General features: G+C 42.0%; 1 protein-coding gene across 1 annotated transcript; it reads right to left on the minus strand.

The window, feature by feature from the left end:
- Positions 1-1096: 1096 nt before the first annotated feature.
- LOC128223567 (DBH-like monooxygenase protein 1) lies at positions 1097-18783 on the minus strand. Its single transcript, XM_052932843.1, has 14 exons — positions 18664-18783; positions 17003-17177; positions 16643-16737; positions 15951-16100; positions 15126-15305; positions 14471-14551; positions 13273-13455; positions 10600-10720; positions 6587-6735; positions 6001-6192; positions 4926-4985; positions 3226-3345; positions 2816-2926; positions 1097-1225 (listed from the first exon to the last, which is right to left on the minus strand). Exons 1-14 carry the CDS (start codon positions 18781-18783, stop codon positions 1127-1129), a joined length of 1836 nt encoding a protein of 611 aa, XP_052788803.1. The 3' UTR covers positions 1097-1126.
- Positions 18784-19108: the final 325 nt, after the last annotated feature.

Raw genomic sequence — 19108 nt, forward strand, 5'->3', positions numbered from 1 at the left:
AAATGCCGTCACATTAAAGCGACAATCTGATCTGATTTTTCTATTAACAAAAAAAAAAATGTGGGATCAAATATCATTATTTGGTTTAAAACTTTTAAACACTATCACTATCAGTTACATTTGCAATATTATCTTTTGGTTAGTTTGCACATGCAAGCAATTTGATTGGTCAACAGTCATTATTTGATAAATATTGACCAATCAAGAACACTTCGACTAACTTCAACCAAACCAAAGAATTAACCGGTTTTATACAGTTGGCTTCAGAAATATTGATGTTGAGCATATTCAAATGAAAGCCTATGACAATTAAACGTTGAAACGTTATTAGTGGTATAAGTACAACACTGTTGCAGAATTATGACGACAGAAAATAGTGGAACATATAATTTCCTACGTTTGAGTAAAACGAATAAGAAGGATTTTTTTCCCTTGTTTCAAATGAAATAACCGCAAATTATAAGCACGAGTGATTCGTGCGAATATGAATGAAAAGGTATTCAACTTTGGGGAGCCGATACGTTCACATCGATTCAATTAAGTGTTAAATTTTACGGAATTTTCTTTTTATTGCGTAAGTTTTCTCTTACTTTGCAATTTCATCATATGGATGATCAATTTGTTTTCATTTTTCTCCAAAGACATAGCAGTGTAATATAATTTTGCATATCTTTATATAGTACGTACATATATACATAAATCATGAAATGATATGTTTCTATACATCTTTGTTAAGGAGCTTATGGGTGGTGAGGCCCGACATCTAGTGGTACGAGACAAAATCTGGATGACAAACGGGCAGAGGTTTCTGAGTTTTCCCCAGAAGGAGGGTTTTATCTCAGTTTTTCCTCGGCCAGTCGACCATGTCTGTAAGCTGCATTTTTTGTCGTGTTGTTTTCTAGACATACCTTTCTCATGTTGCTAGTTCATGTTGTGTATCGGCTTCCCAAGTGCTTCTCTGGGTGAGACTTCAAAAATAATACCATTGAAAGGTATTGATTTTGTTGTTTTCTAAAGGTGGTTATAGAGTGGTATATGTTATGTTTTGTTTTTAATGTGGCGTATGGTAAAAAAACACACGAGCAAGATTCTGGGGGTTTATTTACAACTATTAGACGAACATATCCTATGCGCTGACTTGGGATAATGAGCATTCCGGCTGGGGAGGAGTGTAGCTCTGACTTGGGTAGTTTGGTATCCATCTGTACTCGAAATCAGCTGGAAACTAGATTTGAAAATTAGATCAATAAGATTGTGTTCTTTGTAATAGATCGATGACATGTATTAAAATCTTAATGATTAAGGATGGGCAGAGTGGGCATAGCGAACGAGCCCTTCTGAAGCATTAAGATTAAATTCAGGTCATCTAACTGACTTAAATTCAACTTCATTGGCTGACACATTGTCAATGCAAAATCTGACGCAGGGAGTTTGTATCAGATGAGTGGTAGTAAGCGGACCTTAAAACACCCGCGAAGTTGAAATTCCAATGATTAAGTCTAGAACTTAATGATTGCCTATCTGCAATTTCATTGTCTGTAAGTGTAGGTTGTAATCTAACAAGAGTAAAAAGGTAAATAAAAAATCACATGTTGAATATTATTTAACATTCGAATCGAAAGTATATACAAACATTGGAGAATATTTGAGAATAGTTAAAAAACATTAGCATAGGCACATTTTTCTTGCATCAACCGAACGAAACATCGATTCCTATTTCTAACATGAGATCGTACTTAAAGCTATATTCACATTGTGTACCAGTCAATTGTAAGCGGGTGAATGCGGTGGTTTTGTATAACGCGCCAAAATAGCAGGGAATTGGCGGTACCTAGGGTCTCTGGGTAGCGGGGGATTTTACCAGCAGATTGTCCCCGCAGGGCGGAGATTTTACCCGGGCTTGGCTGGATCGAAAGTCAAAGTCCCCGCTATTCCCCGGACCGGGGGGGGGGGGGGCGTGGTTACAATACACACTAAATTATTAGTTACATAATGCTTAAGTGGACTCGCTCATGTAAAATGCACTTTTATGCATGACGAAATAAAGTGATGCATTCCACAAGGAGTGTAAGTTACTAAGATACTGACGGCTGGAATCCTTTAACAGATGTGATAAGTATATAACCTTATTATATACCTACTCTGTCAAATACTGCACTTTTTAACTGAAAAATTCAAATGATCGGACAAAAATCCCGTATTACACACTGGAGCTTTCTGTTTCAGTAGTACACACTAGACCGGGGTTACTTTTTTCGATCGTACATAATCGGTAATATCCGCCATTGCGACTCTATTTTTAGTGCGATACGGATTCTCCCACAAGCAACTCCAAGTGATACAACACCAAGAATCAACCCACATACATAATATTCCCTATTTGAAATCCGCAATTTTGATTACCGTTAGTAACGCAGTTTAGCAAAAGGTATTAATATTTAGTTATCCGTTTCGTTGTATATCAGTCTTTGTGGGCATCTGGTTTTGTCATCAGAATTTTATTTTTTCCTTGACTATACCGGTGTGAGTTCGCACCCCATTAAAACCACAATATGTTTTATACTTTATACTTCATTTTTCTGCAATTTCGGTATAAAAGAGTAATATAGTCATAACATAAGTGTCTTCAGATGCATTACCGGATAAAAAATGGGGCCAAAACATGAGCGAGTCCCTTTAGTGAGGAGCCGCCCTCAATGAACGTTTTTAATAAAACTTTAGTTTCACTAACACTTGCCCTTACAAAGAGTTGTGGGGCGCTGAGCCCTGCGTCAGAAAAAGAGAAGATAATGAAACAACCCCACGGATGTCTTACCGTAAGGTTCCCGTTACAAAACTTCCACTGTTCAGCTGTTGTCTGCTGTGTCTTAAACCAGTCTACGACAGTTTCGTTGGACCAATCTGCCGTTTCGATTTGCTGCTGGACCTGCGAATGACATCACTTGCCGCAATGGTCAAATTGTTAAACTAACTGTTTTTAAAATTTGTATGAATAGTCTTTATACAGTATTCGCTAAATAACGACTGATTTATGTAAATTAGCGCCGAGACATTCACAGTGACGAAATTATATCGCAATAATCCGTCTGTTTGAAATTAAGAATCGGTTTCAAGGTGTGTTTTTTTTAATATCTTGAGAGCTAGTCTAGCAACGAAAGGTAATTAGGAGAGTTTTTATTCAATTAATGAAAGATCACTGTTTTTACGTAATCTGTAAAGCCATACCCATTTCACAAAAATGCCTTTTGGACCATACGATGCGGTGGACATGCAGCCAGTGAGGGGTATTTTGGGATAGTAGTAGGCGATGGTCAGACACATCTCTTCCTGAGTGGACAAACCGCCCTAAAAAAATACATGAAATACATACAACAATACTGAATGTATTCCTAAGTTCTGGATTGTACCAACCTTTGCAATAGTGCATTGTCGTAATGCCCGATTGCGCAACGTCTTATAAGCTAATATAAATCATTTTCGAGTGCGGTTCCTGGGTGAAAACCAGTAATGATGACCCTTTTGGGAGGCAATGAGAAAGTATCTCTGGTGAAGATCGAACACACAACCTCTTTGGTGAGAGGCGGGCCACCTATACCATGGTTTTATACAGGACAGGATACCAATTTATATCTGCACTGTTGTTTAAGTACAAAAAATAATCATTCTAACTAATTAACGAAAAATACATTGAAATCTTCATTGCATTATATAGTGACAGATATATATTTTTGATTGCAGACTATAATCGATAAAACTGAAACATGTTTCAGTTTCAATAATCATTTATTGCTAAAAAAAAACCTGACAGTTCATGAATATGTAAGGCGAAGATACACACGCCTTTAAATAAGAAATCAGGCGTTTAGTTTTTACATTGATTTAGTGCAAATGTTACAAAAAATAGTGACGTTTTAAGCTGAAAATCCGCCAATACGAATGCATTTGTTTTTATGTTATACCTGGGTCCGTATTACAGAAGCATCTTAAGAATTTTTAAACATATTTTAACTTAAGTGTAAAATTTGGACTTGATATATTTCTTTAAAAAACTAGTTCTCTTAAATGAAGTTTTCATTTTTAAAAACCTAAGTGTCCAAAAATTTTTATTGAAGAATGTACAATTAGCATAATACTTTCTTTAAATGAAATTAATCAGTTAAGGAAATTGTTGAATTTAAGGAAAAGATAAAATTTTAACTTAAGATGCTTCTGTAATGTGGCCCGACTTACATACTATATATTTTATCTAGCATACCTTAAATCACTTTTTTTGCGAAAGAAAGAGTAGAAAAATGCACTTTTATTCATTTCATCAAAATGCGCGTGCGATGATGTTTATTGAAGTCATGACATGCAGTAAATTTTATTTACTGCTTACGTCAAGAGGTTCCCTTAATCTAACGGGTTATTTCGTTTTGTTTTGAAGCTATATTTTTGTAAACTTAATGTTTATGGAACTCATTCATTGAAATATCATAAATATGCTTACATAAAGTGCATATTAAAAGAAATAAAATGTATTGTGTCGCAGTGCGTGACTCATCTAGCATCAAGTAGCTGGGGGAGGGACAAAATTAATATAGTTTTCCAGCACTGCTGAATTCACCGGAAATGCCTATCCGGTAGAAAAATAAAATAATAAAACATAAAAAATAAAATCTTTCTGCTGTAATTTTGATGGAAAAACAAGCATTACATATCGATCTGTCATCTAAAAGTTACTTCAAATTTACGCGGAAAGAAGAAATTATCAAGAAATAATTTTAACAGGTTTTTGAGGCGACAAGGTAAATCACAACGACATAACATGTCAAATGAAGGCGATCGGTTATATTTTTCGATAAAATTATATTCCCTACACAGTGATCTCCCTTGGTGTTCATTATTGTCGAGGTTAGTACGTTTTTGTCAAGGTTGGAACTCACCAGCACTGGTTTTGTCTTGTCCATCGTATTGTAGTGGCAGTCGACCCGAAAACTGTCGCCCTAGAAACAAAACCAGTATCATATAGTTTAAGTCATTATATTATAGTAATTTAAAGTTGCTTGGAAGATTGATAAGATCAAATGTGCAATCTCAAATAATTGAACCTCATAACCGCCTTACATGATTCACAGTTCCGAGGTCAACGAGTGTTTTTTTTTATGCAACAATCGGGCATTCGGAACACCTCGGCCATTTTCCAGCGGAAACAACCTCGGATGTATATGGATGGTTACAATGTCAGAACTCTCATACCATACATTTAACTACACTGCAAGTAGATCGCGTAGTAATTTCAATTCAGCAGTTATAATTAATGATCATAATATTTATGCAATAATACATTCACTGGCAATTAATTTAAAGTAGGATATACAACATGCACGTTATAACATTACAATTAATTTGAACCTATGATCTTACTTTTTACGAACTACTTCTACTTATGTACCGGTATACATCCGGGTTTGCTGGCAATGGGAAATTGCCGAGGAGTTCCGGATGGTACTCGGGGCACCTTCGGTTGCTTAGTGAAAGAGTCGTTATTTCATCCGAGGTCAAATGAGTTTTTGAATTGAAAGTCCGTGATGACGTTCTAATATGTTTTACCTGGGAGAAGGTTCATTTGTCCCAGGTTTTTTTCTAATTTTGAATGTGGACTCTTTTATAGACCGTGTTGATAAAAATATATGAAAGAAATTTTTAGAAAAGTAATTCAAAAACAAAAATTAGTATTGAGTCTTCTTCTTCTTCTTCTTCTTCTTCTTCTTCTTCTTCTTCTTCTTCTTCTTCTTCTTTTTCTTCTTCTTCCTTTTTCTGATGCTTCTTCTTCTGCCTTTTTATTCTTCCTTTTTCTTCTTCTGATGCTGCTTCTGGTGCGGATGCTGATGCCTATGGCCTATCTGGCAATCTTTTAAAGAAAATCTACCCTTTTAAATCATAAAGTAATAGTATGCGTTCATCTGGCATCAAAAACAGACATATTTGAGCATCGGATAACATTAATACAGCACATACCGGATAAACGCTAACTTCCTGAGGGAGCTTTCTCAGGTCCTGGAAGTTGAAGTCGTAGTTGGGATCGTCGATGAGAGGCGGAAGTTCCGTCCCATTGCGATAGTGATGTGTTTTCATGGCAACGCCATGCAAGTGCGAGTGTTGAAGGGCGCCGAAGATCTTAAATTCCGGAACATCTGCCTGGTTCATGGCCTTAAATAGTAGAATGATTTAGAATAATAATGATACATGCGCAGCACTTTCGATTTTGTACATAACAGATATAGACAAAGTGACTGTCATACCTATGATAACTCAAACTTAGATTAGTGTACTGTGATTGTGTAAGTGTGCATGCCGGTGACCGGCCCCTCCTATAAGAAGTCAACGCTTCGATATAACTTTAACAACACTGGCACGCACAAACTCGCCATGACTACCTCGGGGGTGACGTACAAAACATTAGTTTATCAAGCCCCTCTCTCTTGAACATATTCCATGATATAAAGGCTGTTTTGACAGTTATCATACAATACAAAGTCCGTCCACTCCCGTGGTAAAACGAACTCAGTCCGTCAATCCCAGCCTCAACAACCTATAAACTCACCATGGAAGTGCAGCCGCTGTGACAGTGTCCGCTCGAGACAAAGTCCTTCTCCCCTGGAGGTATCACCTGGCGGATATTCGCAATCATTCCAATCTCCAACATTCCAGCTTCCTGGGATCGAAGGTCGGGTGTTATCGTGATCCGTAGCCCTATGGAAAGGACCATTTTGTTTATACTCATTTGTATTGATAAAAGACCACTTGCACCCAGGTGATTCTCGAATCTCTCTGATTAGAGGGGGACATCTTTACCACTAGACCTCTCTCACGCTGGTGATTCCCAAACCCACAACCTTTAGGGTGAGAGCCGGACACCTTTACCACTAGACCACTCTCACCCTGGTGATTCCCAAACCCACAACCTCTAGGGTGAGAGGAGGACACCTTTACCACTAGATCACTCTCACTCTGGTGATTCCCAAACCCACAACCTCTCGGGTGAGAGCCGGAAACCTTTACCACTAGTTCACTCTCACCGTGGTGATTCCCAAACCCACAACCTCTCGGGTGAGAGCCGGACTCTTTTACCACTAGTTCACTCTCACCCTGGTGATTCCCAAACCCACAACCTCTCGGGTGAGAGCCGGACACCTTTACCACTAGTTCACCCTCACCGTGGTGATTCCCAAACCCACAACCTCTCGGGCAAGAGCCGGACACCTTTACCACTAGACCACTCTCACCCTGGTGATTCCCAAACCCACTACCTCTCGGGTGAGAGGCGGACACCTTTACCACTAGACCACTCTCACCCTGGTGGTTCCCAAACCCACAACCTCTCGGGCAAGAGCCGGACACCTTTACCACTAGACCACTCTCACCCTGGTGATTCCCAAACCCACAACCTCTAGGGTGAGAGCCGGACACCTTTACCACTAGACCACTCTCACCGTGGTGATTCCCAAACCCACAACCTCTAGGGTGAGAGCCGGACACCTTTACCACTAGACCACTCTCACCCTGGTGGTTCCCAAACCCACAACCTCTAGGGTGAGAGCCGGACACCTTTACCACTAGACCACTCTCACCCAGGTGATTCCCAAACCCACAACCTCTAGGGTGAGAGCCGGACACCTTTACCACTAGACCACTGTCACCCAGGTGATTCCCAAACCCACAACCTCTAGGGTGAGAGGTGGACACCTTTACCACTAGACCACTCTCACTCTGGTGATTCCCAATCCCACAACCTCTCGGGTGAGAGCCGGACACCTTTACCACTAGACCACACTCACCCTGGTGATTCCCAAACCCACACCCTCTCGGGTGAGAGGCGGACACCTTTACCACTGGACCACTCTCACCCTGGTGGTTCCCAAACCCACAACCTCTCGGGTGAGAGGCGGACACCTTTACCACTATACCTCTCTCACCCTGGTGGTTCCCAAACCCACAACCTCTCGGGTGAGAGGCGGACACCTTTACCACTGGACCACTCTCACCCTGGTGGTTCCCAAACCCACAACCTCTAGGATGAGAGGCGGACACCTTTACCACTAGACCACTCTCACTCTGGTGAGTCCCAAACACACAACCTCTAGGGTGAGAGGCGGACACCTTTACCACTAGAGCACTCTCACTCTGGTGATTCCCAAACCCACAACCTCTCGGGTGAGAGGCGAACACCTTTACCACTGAATCACTCTCACCCTGGTGGTTCCCAAACCCACAACCTCTAGGGTGAGAGCCGGACACCTTTATCACTAGATCACTCTCACCCTGGTGATTCCCAAACCCACAACCTCTAGGGTGAGAGGCGGACACCTTTACCACTAGACCACTTTCACTCTGGTGATTCCCAAACCCACAACCTCTAGGGTGAGAGGCGGACACCTTTACCACTAGACCACTTTCACTCTGATGATTCCCAAACCCACAACCTCTAGGGTGAGAGCCGGACACGTTTACCACTAGACCACTCTCACCCTGGTGGTTCCCAAACCCACAACCTCTCGGGTGAGAGGCGGACACCTTTACCACTGGACCTCTCTCACCCTTGTGGTTCCCAAACCCACAACCTCTAGGGTGAGAGGCGGACACCTTTACCACTGGACCACTCTCACCCTGGTGGTTCCCAAACCCACAACCTCTCGGGTGAGAGGCGGACACCTTTACCACTATACCACTCTCACACTGGTGATTCCCAAACCCACAACCTCTAGGGTGAAAGGCTGACATCTTTATCACTAGACCACTCTCACTCTGGTGATTCCCAAACTAACAACCTCTCGGGTGAGAGCCGGACACCTTTACCACTAGACCACTCTCACTCTTGTGATTCCCAAACACACAACCTCTCGGGTGAGAGGCGGACACCTTTACCACTAGAGCACTCTCACTCTGGTGATTCCCAAACCCACAACCTCTCGGGTGAGAGGCGGACACCTTTACCACTAAATCACTCTCGCCCTGGTGGTTCCCAAACCCACAACCTCTAGGGTGAGAGCCGGACACCTTTATCACTAGATCACTCTCACCCTGGTGATTCCCAAACCCACAACCTCTAGGGTGAGAGGCGGACACCTTTACCACTAGACCACTTTCACTCTGGTGATTCCCAAACCCACAACCTCTAGGGTGAGAGGCGGACACCTTTACCACTAGACCACTTTCACTCTGATGATTCCCAAACCCACAACCTCTAGGGTGAGAGGCGGACACCTTTACCACTAGACCACTTTCACTCTGGTGATTCCCAAACCCACAACCTCTAGGGTGAGAGGCGGACACCTTTACCACTAGACCACTTTCACTCTGGTGACTCCCAAACCCATAACCTCTAGGGTGAGAGGCGGACACCTTTACCACTAGACCACTCTCACTCTGGTGATTCCCAAACCCACAACCTCTCGGGTGAGAGGCAGACACCTTTACCACTAGACCACTCTCACTCTGGTGATTCCCAAACCCACAACCGAGGGTGAGAGGCAGACACCTTTATCACTAGACCACTCTCACCCAGGTTATTCCCAAACCCACAACCGAGGGTGAGAGGCGGACACCTTTACCACTAGACCACTTTCACTCTGGTGATTCCCAAACCCACAACCTCTAGGGTGAGAGGCGGACACCTTTACCACTAGACCACTTTCACTCTGGTGATTCCCAAACCCATAACCTCTAGGGTGAGAGGCGGACACCTTTACCACTGGACCACTTTCACTCTGGTGATTCCCAAACCCATAACCTCTAGGGTGAGAGGCGGACACCTTTACCACTAGACCACTTTCACTCTGGTGATTCCCAAACCCACAACCTCTAGGGTGAGAGGCGGACACCTTTACCACTAGACCACTTTCACTCTGGTTATTCCCAAACCCGCAACCTCTAGGGTGAGAGGCAGACACCTTTACCACTAGACCACTCTCACCCAGGTTATTCCCAAACCCACAACCTCTCGGGTGAGAGGCAGACACCTTTATCACTAGACCACTCTCACCCAGGTTATTCCCAAACCCACAACCGAGGGTGAGAGGCGGACACCTTTACCACAAGACCACTCTCACCCAGGTTATTCCCAAACCCACAACCGAGGGTGAGAGGCAGACATCTTTATCACTAGAGCACTCTCACCCAGGTTATTCCCAAGCCCACAACCGAGGGTGAGAGGCAGACACCTTTATCACTAGACCACTCTCACCCAGGTTATTCCCAAACCCACAACCGAGGGTGAGAGGCGGACACCTTTACCACTAGACCACTCTCACCCAGGTTATTCCTAAACCCACAACCTCTAGGGTGAGAGGCAGACACCTTTATCACTAGACCACTCTCACCGTGGTATTTCCCAAACCCACAACCTCTAGGGTGAGAGCCGGACACCTTTACCACTAGACCACTCTCACTCTGGTGATTCCCAAACCCATAACCTCACGGGTGAGTTGCGGACACCTTTACCGCTCTCGCTCTCACTCCGATGGTGTCAGAACACATGTCCTTTACTAGAAGACTGCTATTTACTCTAAAAGGCCATTTACTTTTAAAATAAACGATGCATATTATCAGTGATCTAACCTGAACTATCTAGAATATCCGACCGAGCTTCGGGGTTGTCATAGTGAATTTGCATTCGGAAGTAATTACCGTCGTCGGCGGCACCGACAGACATTCCAACATTATCGGGATAATAGAACGCCTGAAACAAAACTTCGTTAAAGCAATGTGTGTTGCCTCTTCTGTGCAGGTAGTTTCTGTTACAAAACGGTTAATTCAAAAATACGTCAAAGATGTAAGTATTCGTTCACTAATTTATCTAAAAAAAAATTAATGAAATAGAATGACAAAACATACATACTGTTGTATGTCTACTGAAAGTTGTCACTCTTCATTTGCGATATATGCAGTTTGTATTAGGTTGTACATGACTTGAGTCTGAATTACAAAGATACGGAGAATCAATAGTTTAGATATGACAGAATGTATCTTTGATTTATGTTAGATCATTCTGACAACATACTGAACGAGTTTCACCATCAATGCTTACGTCAAGGATCTTGACAATGACAATAAGATTTTAGATTTTGAGATTTGACTAGAGACTAGAGGGAATACGGGTCACAGCTTATATTTAAGAGTTGCAGTACAAGTAAACGAGACTTAAAAGACTTACACATTACACGTGATTATGTATCAGTATAAAAGTGTTTTTCCCCCATAGCAATTTTTTTATCCAAAATAATTATCTTAACTGAAAGGTTATCTCGCCGATTATGATTGATTTCGATTACAATCTGCCTTCGGAACAACTATAATGTTGTTACGACTGAAATGTGGTTTTCTTCAACAGTATCAAAACGTATGTACAGTTTTCCATTTCGCAACTATCATAGTATCACAAACCAGCCCTCTGGACGAGTGCGACACTGTACACCGTTCCCCTAGTGTCCAAGCCACGATGTAGTCGTTATATGACGGACTAGTGCTACAATACATACCTTTCCCCCTACGGTCCAAGCCACAATGTAGTCGTTATATGACGGACTAGTGCTACAATACATACCTTTCCCCCTATGGTCCAAGCCACAATGTAGTCGTTATATGACGGACTAGTGCTACAATACATACCTTTCCCCCTATGGTCCAAGCCACAATGTAGTCGTTATATGACGGACTAGTGCTACAATACATACCTTTCCCCCTACGGTCCAAGCCACGATGTAGTCGCTATATGAAGGACTAGTCCTACAATACATACCTTTCCCCCTACGGTCCAAGCCACAATGTAGTCGTTATATGAAGGACTAGTGCTACAATACATACCTTTCCCCCTACGGTCCAAGCCACGATGTAGTCGTTATATGACGGACTAGTGCTACAATACACACCTTTCCCCCTACGGTCCAAGCCACGATGTAGTCGTTATATGACGGACTAGTGCTACAATGCATACCTTTCCCCCTACGGTCCAAGCCACGATGTAGTCGCTATATGAAGGACTAGTGCTACAATACATACCTTTCCCCCTACGGTCCAAGCCACGATGTAGTCGTTATATGACGGACTAGTGCTACAATACATACCTTTCCCCCTACGGTCCAAGCCACAATGTAGTCGTTATATGACGGACTAGTGCTACAATACATACCTTTCCCCCTACGGTCCAAGCCACAATGTAGTCGTTATATGACGGACTAGTGCTACAATACATACCTTTCCCCCTACGGTCCAAGCCACAATGTAGTCGTTATATGACGGACTAGTGCTACAATACATACCTTTCCCCCTATGGTCCAAGCCACAATGTAGTCGTTATATGACGGACTAGTGCTACAATACATACCTTTCCCCCTACGGTCCAAGCCACAATGTAGTCGTTATATGACGGACTAGTGCTACAATACATACCTTTCCCCCTACGGTCCAAGCCACAATGTAGTCGTTATATGACGGACTAGTGCTACAATACACACCTTTCCCCCTACGGTCCAAGCCACAATGTAGTCGTTATATGACGGACTAGTGCTACAATACACACCTTTCCCCCTACGGTCCAAGCCACAATGTAGTCGTTATATGACGGACTAGTGCTACAATACATACCTTTCCCCCTACGGTCCAAGCCACGATGTAGTCGCTATATGAAGGACTAGTGCTACAATACATACCTTTCCCCCTACGGTCCAAGCCACAATGTAGTCGCTATATGAAGGACTAGTGCTACAATACATACCTTTCCCCCTACGGTCCAAGCCACAATGTAGTCGTTATATGACGGACTAGTGCTACAATACATACCTTTCCCCCTACGGTCCAAGCCACAATGTAGTCGTTATATGACGGACTAGTGCTACAATACATACCTTTCCCCCTACGGTCCAAGCCACAATGTAGTCGTTATATGACGGACTAGTGCTACAATACATACCTTTCCCCCTGCGTCCAAAGCCACGATGTAGTCGTTATATGAAGGACTAGTGCTACAATACATACCTTTCCCCTACGGTCCGAGCCACGATGTTGTTGTTATTTTACTGACTAGTGCTACAATTCATACTTTTACCCCTATGACTCAAGCCACAATGTAGTTCTTATATGACGGACTAGTGCTACAAAACATACCTTTCCCCTACGGTCCGAGCCAAGATGTACTCACAATATAGCAGACAATTGTTACATGACATTCCTGTTCTACGATGGGCCAAGCCAAGATGTACTCACAATATAGCAGACAATTGTTACATGACATACCTGTCCTCCGATGGCCCAAGCTATGATGTAGTTGCTGCAATTCGGAATGGTCTTATTGACCTTAAGGGGATCATCGCAGTGTTCTGATAAGCCGTTGTACTGTTCCGGGTTGGGCTCCCGACACCGGGATAACTGGATGTGGTGCACGTGCTTCTCGTTGCCAGGGGTGATAACTGGTTCGTACTTAGGGAATACGATACAACAAGAATATACATGTATTATGTAGATTTCATAATTAGTGTTAAGGGGCTGGAGATGTTAAGAAAGGGGCCTTGTAATTGTACATTTCAAATAAGGCAATACAACAGTTAACGTTATCAAAAACATAACAATACAACTTTAATATAGTATGTACAACATTTTAACCTCACGGGTAAAGCAAACCAAATCAGTACGCATGTAAAGCCTATGACAATGAAGTCAGAATACCTCCCTCTCACTTGTTTTCCCTCAGTAACACAATTCCTCTTTCTTTGTCGAGTCCGCCCAAATCCCCCTACATCATGCGACCCCGTCCGTATTTCGTAAATATAAATAAACAAAAAAATAATCTCACTCACTCCCCCCCCCCCAATACACAAACAATATATTCTACAAATTCCCCTTCACTCAATCGACCGCTCATATTAATTGCCCACTTTTTTCTATAAATCCCTCAAATCATTCACCCCATTGGCCCTCCTACATCCCACCCCAATTGGCCCTCCTACAACCCACCCCGATTGGCTCTCCTACAACCCGCCCCGATTGGCCCTCCTACAACCCACCCCGATTGGCTCTCCTACAACCCGCCCCGATTGGCCCTCCTACAACCCACCCCGATTGGCTCTCCTACATCCCGCCCCAATTGGCCCTCCTACAACCCACCCCGATTGGCTCTCCTACAACCCGCCCCGATTGGCCCTCCTACAACCCGCCCAAATTGGCCCTCCTACAACCCACCCCGATTATTCGCCCAATTTTCCTTCACCTAAGCCGCAAGTTCCTCGTCCTCAATCCAACATTTTTTTCCATTGTATCTTCTCCCTATCCCCTAGTTATCCCCAAAAGAAAGAGAGGGAAATAGAGAGGGGGAGATGGAGGGAGGGGTGGATGGAGGAGGAGAGATATTCTTCCAATGTCCCTCCCATAACAAATCTTTATTAATATTGATCCCACATTCTACACCCGGGACTGTTTTCCCCTCTTTGCTTCTTACCTTGATCATATGATGCTTGCCAATGGGAGGAATAGAGAACGCCTTGCACAAGTACGTCGTTGTTTTGTTCGGCAGCTTAAACTATAAGGTATGCATTCAATTAAACTAAAAGACGGTTACCGGTGACCTTAAAATTCTGATTAATCGGATATTCGTTACTATTCGATCATCGGGAAAAAAAACATTGATTAATCGATAAACATTGAATCGATTAATCGGACCGTCACTGGAAGTCGTACACAATATGGACAATTTCTTCTTGACAAAAAGCAGGCCAGTTAACGATTAATACTATTTTCTTGAGTAAAAGGTCATGCATATTCATTTTTTCGATTACATACTTTGTTTCGAAATGTTTAAGGCAGAGCTTTGTAACGACGGATAAGTAATCGGAAGAAACATATATACCCCGTACGGATATTTTTAAGATCTCTATTCTTGTTTCTGGTAGGTTTTGGTCACAAAGACTTTAACTTATATTTCTCCAATCTCTCATAAAACGACATATATATATACATTGTATATAATGTATATAATTTTAAGTGAGATGTCCTGATTAGGGGTGGTATGTCCTAAAAATAAGACATCGTTAATTCCTTTGTTTTCATGAAAAATGATAAAGAGACTATTTGTTTTCATATGTGTTTGTACATACGTTGTCATTAAGGAAGTCCAGATGCTTGACCTTCTCTGTGGGGGAAATGTTGGACTCGCCCTTGTCAGGGTTGATAAAGTACATGCTCTTTGTTCCCCTGTGGTTGCCATGGTAATGCAGCTCTTGTGGGGAGAGGGGGTCCGAGTCACCGTATGCAAAGATCACTCTGTTGGTTCCTATCTATGGACGAGTGAAAAGAAAAGGAAAAGAATGTGATGACAGTTAGAACCATCAAAATGCGGTCTTAGACATCTAACGTTGGCGCAAGGTTACACACACCTCTAAGTTTAAAGCATTCGATAATGATACACATTGCTGAACACACTTTCCAAATCGCGTTTCGTGCGTGTAGCGAGATTATGTACCATGGATGGTTAAACTATACCACTTATGTACATTATTATATCCCTTTTCCCCATCCTAACTGATATTACAACCTCTGGTAGCCTAATTAGCATGCTAATACGTAACTTATGCTTAATTTCTATATATTTGAGCTTGATTGTGATCAAACCCGATATAATACAGAATCGCAGTCCGTTTTTTGGTTCGAACCAGTACTAATGAGTGTTTTAAGACGCCATAGAGAAGTTCGCTTTGTTTTGATTGAACCCACAACCTCCTGGGTGTGTGGCGGACATCTAAACCACTACAACAGTCTCATCCTAAGTTATACAAATACGAGTTTAAGATCAAACTTTAATACTTATACGGTTTAGACCGTCGGAACATTCAATGAAATTGCTTATTTCTGAAATAGTTTTAAAATTATTTCAGAAATGTGAATCCAACAAAACATATTTAGCACGTATAGCATTTACATACATTGATATTCTTATCATCAGCCTTGTCACACGTCTTGATCTTGCGGACTATCTTAAGTACAGTTCCAAAGTCGTTCTCCATTCCAAGAACCGGGAACCAGTCCTGAGAGGCGTCTAGAACCGGGGGCCGGTGACCTGTCGTGTGCATATCCTAAACAAGAGGACGTTCATCGTTTGAACAAATAGATGAACTATATTGATAATCATATAAAAGAAAGAACATTTTTAATGGTGTGTAAGGAACTTCATTCTTCTATTAAAACAGTCCCGACTTCTGTCACGAAAACATGTAACGATCACTATTCTAGTTTTAATAATTTGATATTACTACAACAGAATATATGAAAAGTTCTTCCGAGTTTTTTTTAACTTTACAATCGAATTACATATTGTTTTAAATATTTTCCGAGCGGTCTTTAATAAAAAAAAAAACAACCCTGCTAATATTTTTTCGGGACCTCTGGACTTCATTGTCATTCACTTAGTAAAATGGTGAACGGCATAGATTACATACAACTAATAATTTCGTCACACTTGATTGGTAGACGGAATGAGCAAAAAGTCGAATATGACCTACATTTCCCGCCTATGAAATCGGCCTAAACTCGGTACGCTTTATAATAGCTGAGAGTAATAGAGGTTGTGAAACATCAGTGTACGTGTGCTTGTAGTATTGATAATAATTGTACTTACATGTAGCTCTAAACTTCCGTCGGCGTTGACCCAGCCAACAGCCACGTCGGCAGGATACATGTCGCCGTTCTCCGACAGACCCAGTCCGACCCAACCTACGGCAAAAATCATCATCATCATCATCATCATCATCATCATCATCATCATCATCATCATCATCATCATCATCATCATCATCATCATCATCATCATCGGCATCACCGCCATCACCACCACCATCATCATCATCATCATCATCATCATCATCATCATCATCATCATCATCATCATCTCATCATCAGCATCATCATCAATCATCGTCATCACCGCACCACCACCACCACCAACAACGTCCCATTAAAGAAATATTTCAGCAATTACCTCTCGTCTTCACATGGGCCTCGAACGTGATGTGAGTGTCGTTAAAATTCCAGAACAAAATATAACTCGCATCTTCGTCCAAAATGGCGGACTGCTGGTACTCCTCCGTCGTCGTTACCCCTGGGACCGTCACTGACTGGGTAGCGGATAAAACTCCCACTAAAATAATAATATACTGGAAACACATCAGTTTCTCTCTTTGTGTAAGTAAAGGCTTGTTGTGCGTTTCTTCATGTTATATACTTGGTGGTTTCCATGTCTCGGAGGCCCTTCCTCAGGAAAGGGACTCGGTGATGAGATATCAAAAACTATCATTTCGTGTGAAATGGGAACAAAATGGTTGTAAGAATAATACCTTGCATGTGTGTTTGTCCTGGGTTTCTTGCACTAAACAAAATAGCTGTCGAACGACGTCAGAATATACGTCAGGTGTATTACTGGTATGTTTGAGCATACTGTTATAATGCACAAGTCAATTGTAAAAACGCCCCCCCCCCCCGGGGTCCAGGGGTATACCTTCCAGGTGGCCCCGCAGTGCCGGGTAAATGCGGTGGTTTTGTCTTCGCGCCAAATATAGCGGGGAATGGGCCTTACCTAGAGTCCCTGGGGTGCAGGGGCATTTGGCGGGGGGTTCACCAGCAGTTCGTCCCCGCAAGGCGGGGATTTTGCCCGGGTTTGGCCGGACCGAAAGTGAAAGTCCCTGCTATTTCCCGGACCTGGGGAGCCGTGGTTACAATTAACTGGTGCATAAATGGTATAGGACGCTGCCAAAGACGCCGCCTTTAATTTATGAACAGATATAAGACTATTTGCTTGTGGCATCAACTTGTTTTTCTCTGATCTACATATCGTAAAAGTTCCGTTTATGTGTGAATAAATGAGAGTACTTTTCTGCCTATATTTAAACCCCCATTTCATTTCGAAGCAAAAATGCGGATTCATTTTTGGACTGGCTTGGAAAATCTATTCATCATTTTGAGTGTTCAGTATTCTAATCAATTGAACCACCACCATTATTTAAATTTAAACTGTTTAACCAATAGAGAGATTAAAACTAATCACATGATAATCCTGTACAAACACAAGAATGTGGACTGAATTCGATACGTTATTTTGTTAAAAAATATGTAATTTAGAAATGCGGTCGCAATCAGATTAAGCGTGTATACAGATTTCCCGCACTCAATATGGGGATGCTTTTAAATCATGTCAATTACATCACTTCCGGTATGAAATTTGGCGCTATCCTCTATCTCTTTCACTCATCCAATGGGATTTTCCTGCGTCTAGTTCCCCCTTATTAACATTTATGTTCAGATTTTTTATGTTTTCCCGTCTGTTTGTTAAGCGCATGATTTAATGTTTTCGTTTTAAATATTCCATAATATAACATTTCTAAATGTATTAGTATTTTGTATTTTTAACGTATATAAAGGTAATGAGATCTATATATTCAGCCTGAAATATTTGCACGTGCACGCTTGTACTATAGGGCTCATGTTGTTGTTGTTGTTGTTGTTGTTCATGTTGTTGTTGTTGTTGTTGTTGTTGTTGATAGTTTATACTTATTTCTTTAAGCTCGATTGTGACGAAAGCTGACAGTTGAAAGAATCCCGCTCGAGTCCATTTCCTGTGTAGAAACCAGTGCCTGTGTCCATTACCCGTGTAGAAACCATGCCTGTGTCCATTTCCCGTGTAGAAACCAATGCCTGTGTCCATTTCCCGTGTAGAAACCAGTGCCTGTGTCCATTACCCGTGTAGAAACCAGTGCCTGTGTCCATTTCCCGTGTAGAAACCAGTGCCTGTGTCCAGCAGGTACCTTTGGTAAGAATCGAACCCATAAACTCTTGGAAGAGTCGGAAACCTTTAGCACCAGATCACTCTGAACCCCACATTTAGGTTATCTGACGGGCCTCAAAAAAGTTCAATAATTATGTAGAGTTACTATCTTATCATGATCAACAAGCACTGTGTGTACTTTAGTTGACCCCCTTATCATTTGTAAACGCGAAATGTTAGTTATTACAAATAGCATCATTTCTGTGACTTTTATATATCATAATGATATTATATGTTGTTATAAATGCTATTCCAAAAATCAAAAAC

Source organism: Mya arenaria, chromosome 17, assembly GCF_026914265.1.
Source record: "Mya arenaria isolate MELC-2E11 chromosome 17, ASM2691426v1".
Classification (NCBI taxonomy): domain Eukaryota; kingdom Metazoa; phylum Mollusca; class Bivalvia; order Myida; family Myidae; genus Mya; species Mya arenaria.